Raw genomic sequence first — 9,503 nt, forward strand, 5'->3', positions numbered from 1 at the left:
CGACATAAAGTTAAGATATGTTTATCAAATATTGGACATCTGATGGCAAAGTAAAGAAAATTATGGCTTAAATAAAAACTGCAACATTTTTTTAAAGACACAAATGCAATGATATTCTTTTGTTTATTATAGATATTTAGAATTTAACATGATTTGTGATTTAATGTGTTACATAAAATATTTACAGTTGTGCTCATATGTCTTCATCCCCTTTCATTAAAGAAAAGGCTGAATTTACAACAGTCACTCAAATAACTGGAGACTTAAAAAAGGAACAATAACTAAAAATGAGCAAAAATAGAATTTAGTAATATAAGACACTGTTGTTTCATTTAATTGAGTTGAAGAAAAAAAAAAAAAGTGTCCTGGACAAATTAGAGACTTTTCTGTTGAACAGTGGGACAAAATACCTGTCAACAGGTGCAGAAGTCTGACTGAGAGGAACAGAAAACACCTGACTGGAGCGGAAACATTAAAGGATTGTTCAACTAAATATTAGTTTATGAGTGATGTAATATGTAATAAATTATCTAATTTGTTTGCTTTTTAAAAAAAAAAAAAAAAAATTTCTATTGAACCAGAATTATAAAATAATGTGATGATTTTTCATAAATTTTTTTTAAATTATTATTACTTTAGTCAATTTCAGCTTATTTTACAGCCAGCTGATTTTTTTCTTTCTTTAATGAAAGAGCATAAATAAATATGAGCACAACTGTATATAATAATATATAATCATATTATGTAAATCTTCTATACAATATAGCTGTACCATTTTCTTGACCTATTTATTGCAATAATTACAGAATGTTAAGTTATATCATATATTTAGTTATCCTCCAGTGAGTGGTAATGTGTTGTATGACTCACTAAAATCCACTGAAACCATCTTCATTCATGAATATGCAAAAAAAAAGCTTGTAATAGGTGTCCACTATATAGCCAGTATGCATGCAAGGGTTCAATAGCTCTGACTGATAACATCTGTCTCATTTGCCTTCTACAGCTGGGAAAATATGGATAATATAGTTTTCGATGACATATATTTTCCCCTTGTGATTTTTTCTTCTCCTTGTGATTCAGAATTATTAATAAACTTGTGAGAATAATATGTAAATACATGATGAAGATTACACCTTCAGGCATGTGAGCGGCAGATTTAGGCAGCATTGGAATTTGGCTTGCAGGGAACACATGCTGCATCGTCACTGCTAAGATAAAAAAAAAAAAAACCTTATTCATAAATGTAAATAACTAAATATTAGTTCATGATTTCCTTGGAGTTTGAAGGAAAAGAGAAGAAGAAGATCCATAAAGAGAAGCAGCAACAAACAGAAAGATCTGCACTTTCCAAATGACACCTTGTTATGGCTTCATATCACACTTTGGCTTGCAGAAGAGGAGAATCTGAGTGTATTTGCAGCACATTTATGTCATACTGAGCGCGAGATAAGTGCAAGATGCGTAAGCAAGGGCAGCGAGCGTGATAACAGCAGCAGCATCTGTTCCAGGCGGGATTCTGGACCTCACACACCATCCCTGCTCCTCACCTCCTCTCTCACCTGCTGGATTCTCCACCAAGCCCCTCCTGAATGAATGGCCAGCAGATGAAATATTCAACCAGATGATAATGTGGGTCAGGCGCAGCAGCTTGGTTTGGGCTGGACTTTTTTCTGGCTGCTGCTCTGACTCGCCCCTCGATGCTGTTTGGATATCGTGTCTGTTTCTGCAGCCATCTGTCAGCAGATCGGTTTGCTGAAGATCCCTGACACCACGACCTCTGCTCTGTGTGGCAGAACGCTGCTCTTCAAGCTGCTCGTTCACGTCAAACCCTCTGAATCATGCAAAAAAAACTTTTTGATGACATTTCTTCCCAGTAGATGTGAAACGGCAGAGAAAAGTTCCCAGCAGAAGTAGGTCAGCGCTTCATTTGGCCTTCATCAGAGCACCTGGCTGATCAGAAATCTATAAATACGTCCAACTTAGTCAATGATGCCACTTTGTGTTGTGATCATCCCACAGACACCCTCCCTGCAGCAGACCTTGACAGCGCCTCTGCTCCTGTGCTGACGTCCTGTCTCAAGGTCTTTCCAAGTTTTGACGCAAGTTATGCAAAATCAACATTCTTTTCCTGAAATATCAGAGTATTTATGGACGGAAAACCTTTTCCTCCACGTGTCATGGCATCATCACCCATAACACGTTGGCACAAGAAGCCCACACCATGCTGGAGCGTAAAAAAAGCAGAATATCACAACTTTTATGTCTCTTTGAGGTAAATATTATGAAATATTGTGAGAACCTTGGAATGAAAACAAGTTGTTGGGTCCAGTTCATGTTAATCTGGTGTGTTGGGGCAGGAAAGCATCTAAAACAAGGGTGCTCAATCCTGGTCTTCAGGGGACGGTGTCCTGCAGGTTTTCAATGTTTCCCTGCTGCAGCACACCTGACGCCAATCAATAAGCTCTGCACAAGTGTGTTGCAGCAGGGAAACTTCCCAAACCTGCAGGATACTGGCCCTTAAGGACCCGGATTTAGGATAAAACCTGCAATTTCTGGCCCATAAAGATCCAGACTGAGGATCTCTGATCTAAAACCTGCAGGATTCTAGTCTTTGAGGACCCAGACTGAGGATCCTGCAGGCTCAGACTGGAATCACATGGGCTTTAATGGCTGTAAGACTCTTAACATCTCTTCTTCAGTGTATAAATGGTTACTTACAGCATATTTCCTTCATATTATTCATAGGAGCAGAATTATGGGATGTCATTAAGGGTAAAAGAGTAGATGTAAAAATAACTGAAATGACCTCAAAATGTGTCTAAAATGAGCCTAAATTTCTTCCAGAATCCAGAAAAGTTTCAACACACTGGTTCTAAAATCTAAAGGTTTTTCACCCTTTTTGTTTTTTTTCTCAGTTTTTTCTGAGAATCTCTTCATAGAGAACTAAGTATGAGTACAGCGGGACCAGCTCAGATGTATGTTGCTCCGTAACAAGGTGGTAAGATGGAGTTTGCAGGCAGAAGCTGGATACTGAGAACATCTGAGCTCCTACGGCACTGAAGTGCTGTCATTAACCACGACACAGACAGTTCCTGCTACACCGAGCTTCTTTCTGCTCCGAGCAGGAAAAAAAAACACTTGTTGACGAATGAAAGAAGGTCCTCGGTCAGGCTGCCCACATTCGCTGCTGGGCGGCCTCTTCAGCGCAGACGGCTAATGAGCAGCGCAGCAGGGAGCAGGATGCATTGTGATCATACATTCTGTTGACTAAAAATAACCCAACTCTCAAACAGTTTGACTTTCTATTTTTGTTTCTGATGAAAGGATTTTATTCCACTAGAAAAACAGAAAATGGTGCCTGAAGTTGATTATTTTTGTGATAATTTTAACTTGCAGTGATTCTTTTTGTGTTGATAAATTCTGAGTAAGTCTTTCGGTTTCCAGCGAGCTTCAACTTTAAAACCAGTAAAAGTCAAATGTGAAACTCCAGTCCCCAAAACGTTCCAGCCCTTTAAAACCCAACAACTATGGTGTACAATGTTAGAAAAATCAGGAGGAATCTCTGTGCGTTGGGGTCAGGATGAAGTCATAAGCTGCTGGTGATCTCAGGCATTAAAACCAGTTCAGCAACTGGTCGGTGAAAGGAGCATTTCAGAGAAGCAGAGTCTCTCAGATGGAAAGATGGACAGAAATCCACCAGCCTGAGACAAACTGGGTCAAAAAGAACAATTACTTTAAACGTCCCACCATCTATAATGTATAACATAAAAAGCTTCAAAGAATCAGAAGGAATCTCTGTATGCAAAAGTCAAGGAGGTTAAAGTTTTTTCTCTTTTATAGTAAATAAAGGCAGAATGCTGTTATGTGTTATGGATGCTGTTGTTTCATATTTATTAAGAAACTTCAGTCCTGCTGAAGGTCAGAATGGGAAATTTAATCTACAAAGTCCGTAAGTAGAAAGTAGATGAGTGAATCAGAGAAAAGTTCTGTTTGGTGAAGACCCTCCGAGCATCAGGGTCCACCTACTCCATCATCAGTGAGTCAAATCTCGAATCTTCCTTCATGTTTGCGTCCATGTGGGCATTTAATCACGCTGTTGATGTATGCTGCTCCCAACCTGCTCTGCCTCTTGGGCCAAACATAACCCAAAATATATCAGAAGTTTGCAATGGAGGAAAGAAAGTTTGATCAGTAAATGTTCTTCATTATTTTAAATCAAGCAGTAAAGAATTATTTTATGTTCAAATAAATGCCAAGATGATGAAAGAGTTCATCTTGTTTATAAATGTTGACAAGTCAGAGAAGCTCTGCAGGCGTGATCCTGGTGTATGTTCTGCAGCGCCGCTAGCCTGTCCGTCAACCACAAAGCATTTATTTATTTCCATATCCATACATAGATGTTCAGTTTATTTCTGCTCAGCAGACGAGAGGTCGCAGAGGAGTTTGAGATACGTCCAGAACAAGAAGGCAAATCTTGATTTCACTTCCTGTGTGTTACACTCTGACAACGTAAGACTCCATCTGTCCAACATTTGTTGTTTTCACCGCAGGTTTTCCTGGATTGTAGGTCAGTGTGGATGAATGAGTCACAACTCAGAGCTTCTGCTTCCTCCGTCTTGTTGTTCAGAATAGAAGCCTGAATATTCACACGTCAGCGCAAACATGCAGCCTACACAGCTCAAACTTAATTTAACACACACACACACACGCACACACACACCCCTTCTTTCCTCAGAACAAAAAGTACACTGCTGTAGGACGAAGGACGTCGTGGTCTGATCCAGTCAAACCTGATATTCTGTTTAAAGTATCCTGAAAGTAGAGTTTGAACACAGCTTCCATACGACATATAGTGTCTACTAGCATCATACCCATAAACCGTATCTTAAAGATGGACGAAGACTCCGGCAGTTAAAAGTGAAGCCTATGCAGAAGTCCATAAAACTGCAGTTCCCACTTCATCCACTAGGGGCTTCAAAACAGAGCAAACCCCAATAGACTCCCATGTTAAAAAGACCAACTTCACAGCAGGAATAAACATGTTTACAGCAGGAATAAACATGTTTACAGCAGAAATTAACATGTTTACAGCAGGAATAAACATGTTTACAGCAGAAATTAACATGTTTACAGCAGAAATAAACATGTTTACAGCAGGAATAAACATGTTTACAGCCTGGTACAAAAATCCATTTTAGGTTTAATACGTCAGGTTTACCTTCATGACAACTGTGGGGGGAGTGAATTTTTTTCTAACTTATTTGTTTAAAAGTAATTTAATCTCGAAGTTTGCCATATTTAGGGGCGTGTCCTTTTGATTGACAGGTACCCGACCTCCCGCTTCAAGTAAGAAGAACATAGAACAACCACGGTTTTTAGCCGGTTAACAACGTGACTTAGCGTTAGCCCGCTTACCTCCGTTAGCTGGTTAGCTCCTGTTAGCTCGGTTAACTCTTAGCTACAGAAAGCTCGGAGTTTACTCGATGTCAATCATCCGCCATGACGCTCACAGCCCCCCTCTCAGCTCCACCTCTTTGCCCATATTTGTATTTTCCGGGTGAGACGACACGCATGCCCCTGCCAAGATGGCGATGGTAGGAACCGCCCACCGAGCTTCAATTCAGCTCTTCAGAAACCTACGGGTGACGTCACGGAAGTTCCGCCCATCTTTTATATACAGTCTATGGTCTACACACACTAGTATGTGACCCTAGTGTCTTCCCACTCCTTTTTCAAACTCCTTTGTTTTCACCAAATTATATAATTATTGAATTGATGAGGAATTATTATGATTATTGTTATTATAATTAATATTAGATAAGATTATAAATATGATTATTTTCTTCCTTAGTATGTGTAGGTGAGTGTATGTACATATGTTTGTATAGGTATGCATTTTCTTTTCTTTTCTTTTCTTCTTTTATTCATTCAAAATAAATAAACTGAATTAAAAACTAAACTAGTGTACACTAGCACCATACAACACATGTGACGCCAGTGTATACTACTATCATACCACACTAGTACCTGATGCTAGTATATACTAGCACCATACTACACTAACATGAGACCAGGTAACCCTTTCTCCAGCAACACTGGTTCTGGATGGCCGATGTCCTGCAGGTTTTAGTTGTTTCCCTGCTCCACACCTGATTCTGATCATATGGACCTAACAGTTTCTGATTAACTTCAGCACAACGACCTGTTTAATTCAAGTCAGGAATGTTGGATCAGGGAAACATTGAATGAAAAAGTCTTCCTATCACTAAACATCCGACTTAAAGATTAAAAGTCATAAAAATCTAAATATTTGTCGACTTGTGTCTGAGATTCTGAGACAAACACAGAAGTCACAGACACACAACCATCGCTGCCTCGGCTCATGTAGCCAGAGATGTCAAGTACTCCATGCTTAAAAAGGACACGTGCATATCCATGTGCCTTAGTCTAACACACACACACACACATCCAGGAGCACCTACTCACCATTTGGCTAACTGGCACACTCGGTGTATTCACACACACACACGTCTCATGGATAACACGAGGACACCATGTGTCTGAATGAGTAAGTGTGTTGGAGGAGAAGCACGCACCATCTCTTCCATCATCCTCCCATAATGTGAAGGCCTCCTCTACAGGAACCAAACATGCCTTTTCCTTCGCTCCTTCTGTGTCTGGTCACGACTTCTTTTCCTTTTCCTCAATCACGCTTTCACTAAACTGTCAAGCTGATTTACAGAACAGAAGATACTCTTAATTTATGCATCTTTGTTGTAAAGAAGACGCATTAATCTGAATCAGGTGAGTAAGAAAACATCTAAAAGACGTAGACATGGTCCAAACAAGGTTCAAACGGAGCATCAGAATGAGGAACAACGGAGATGTAAGTGACTCTGAATGCGTCATGTTGTTGGTATCAGTGGTCTGGTCCAGAATGTCTTGTTGATGTCAGAGGAGACTGGGCAGACTGGTTGGAGATCCCACCTGGAAGCAGATGGTCTCCAGCAGCAGAAGACCACAGCGGGTTCCCTCCTGTCAGTAAGAACAGGAAACTGAGGCTATAATCCACACAGACTCACCAGAACTGGACAATAGAAGATGGAGAAACGTTGCTGGTCTGATGAGTCTCCAGTTCAGCTCCACATTCACATGGTAGGATCAGAATCTGCTGGAAACATCATGACAACATGGATCCATCCTGCCGTCAGGATCAACGCCTCAGCCTGCTGCTGGTGGAATGGTGGAATGGTGGTGGTGATGGGCCCAACATGGCATGCAACCGGACAGTTTGGAGTGGTACAGATAGCGTGACCTTGGAGGTATGATGAGCTATGAATCAGGGTCATCGTCAGCTACCATCCTGCAGGTTTTAGTGTTTCCCTGCTACAACCCACTTGGTTCAAATGAAGAGGTTTTCCAGCAACTTGTTGTCTTCTTCTGCACCTGCCTGGTAAGGAGCCATTGGTTTGGGTCAGGTGTGTCACTAAAACCTGCAGGATGGTGGCTCGATAGGACCGGAGAGCCCTGCTAGGAGTGATACCGTTGGATGCTGAAGGCATGGGGAGAAATGTGCCAGAAGATATGAGGTTAAAAGCCGCTGGTGGGTTACGGAGGGTCAGTATCAACAAAGCAAAAGAAAATATTCTCCATGATGCCTTTAAGATTTCTTTTAACAAAATAAAGTCTTTATTTTTCTTTATTTTCCTCTTTTTATTGTATGATTTTGTTAAATCAGTGATAATTACTGATCATCCTACAGTCTTCACACCCCGTTGCGTATTATTCAGTACATATTCTGCCTTCCTTTCCAAACAGTTACAGTCGAGTCCTCGCTCATGTAAATTACAGCTGCCTTTCATCAGAAACAAGAAACAAGTTCATTTAAACACAAATATATATCATGAGCTATATTTGGATTAGAGTATTTCCATTAACTTTGTAAAACAACTCAAAATATGCAGAAAAATGCAGATGTCTCTGCTTTTCTTACATCCAGTTAGTTCATCAAAGCTGGAGTTGCTGGATTTGTTTTTATTGGACAAACCTTAAATCTGTTGCCACACAGACACCAGGTTCAGGCCAAATAAACCAAAACCTTCATGGTTTTATGTCCTTGTGGTGTGCAGCTAAGAGTTTCCAGCATTAGTGTCTTAATAAAAAATAATTTGTGCTTCAGCTTCATGCAGATCCACCAGCAAAACCGGATCTCAATTTCTGCTGACATTAAACTGGAGTAGTGTAAAAAATCCAGGCAACGGTCATTGTATCGTGTGCATCAGGGGTTGTGTTTGGGCAGCTCTGTGGTTCCAGAAGCAGCGTTTCAGCAGCAGCCTCCCGCTGCGTTACTGTTGACCTCCGAGCCCGGTGGAGCGGTAGCACTCTCTTCAGGTCTGGGATCCAATGGGTTCAGACTGGAATGAATGGAAAGAATGTGCTGCACCAGTCTCCTGAAACACAACAGCTTGAGTTGAATATACCAGGCTGAAATACTTCTATATATAGAAGTTTACATTTCCATGTTTGTTTGACCTGATTAGCTTACAGAACCAGTTTGGTTGTTTCTATGTGAAATAAATCCCTGAATTTCTGAAGGAAACTAAAAAAAAACCTTTTTCTTGGCTACGTTTGACTGGAACTAAGCTCAGACTTAGAGATTCAGGTTTTTCTGGGTCTTTTGACCTTTCAGCTCCACAACAATCTCTGTTCATTAAACACACAAATATTAATGGAAAACACAACAAAACAAGTTTTCAATGCAGACTATCATCATGGATCTGCAGAAACTGCGTGATGTTCTCATGTCAAGGTGGAGGAAGACCTCTAAGGAAAGTTTCTCACAGCTTGTCGACACCAAAAATCAGAGCAGTTCTGCAGAATAAAGGAGGTCCAACCTGCTACTGGTGCACTGGATGGTAACAGAAAACACAAAACCAGGCATCAAAATGTTTCCTGTTGCCAAACTGAACCAGCATCGTTGCCAGCTTAGAATCAGACTCAATCAGCTTTCGAGCTGGTGGAGCTCAGAAGACGAGGCAGACATCACAGCAGGGTAGCATTAGAATTTTTTCATTGAACTGTTTTTTCATGCATCTGGGGGAAAAACAGCTGCAACAAGATCAGCCCTTTCAGAACGGCTACATGCTGCATCGCAGGTGGATGAGAGCAAAGCCTTCAGGCCATCAGCAAGAGGTGGTTTGGATTCAGAAAGAACTGCAGTTTTCCAAACAAGCAGGTAAGAAGGTGGCATCTCCTGCTTTGGTTTTTCTCCTGCAGCATTTCATCCGCATAATTCTCCATCTGAATTCTGAACTTGTTGATCTTTGATGCCGTCTTACCTCATAGCTTCTCCAATATTTGTGTTCTCTTTGACCGAAGTCTCCATCCATGTGATGAAGCCGTTGGCCCTGCTGAATTTGTCAATGCTGTCTGCAGACACAACTCGCTGAGCCAGGTCACACTGCAGAGAGGCAGCAAGACAGACCTGCACTATCAATATA

The 9,503-nt window shown here is 40.8% G+C and overlaps 1 protein-coding gene across 1 annotated transcript in view; it reads right to left on the reverse strand.

Moving 5' to 3' along the window:
- Positions 1-8,326: 8,326 nt before the first annotated feature.
- The window catches only part of LOC306754579 (ras-related protein Rab-7L1-like), a gene marked incomplete at both ends in the record, with an annotated part of 7,945 nt that continues 6,768 nt past the window's right edge, over positions 8,327-9,503 (reverse strand). Inside the window, 2 exons of the mRNA XM_079238597.1 lie at positions 8,327-8,453; positions 9,342-9,463. Coding sequence (XP_079094723.1) covers positions 8,327-8,453; positions 9,342-9,463 — 249 coding nt within the window. The remainder of the gene's footprint in view (positions 8,454-9,341; positions 9,464-9,503) is intronic.

The sequence above is a fragment of the Telmatherina bonti genome (assembly GCF_933228915.1).
Source record: "Telmatherina bonti genome assembly, chromosome: 4".
In the NCBI taxonomy this organism is placed as follows: domain Eukaryota; kingdom Metazoa; phylum Chordata; class Actinopteri; order Atheriniformes; family Telmatherinidae; genus Telmatherina; species Telmatherina bonti.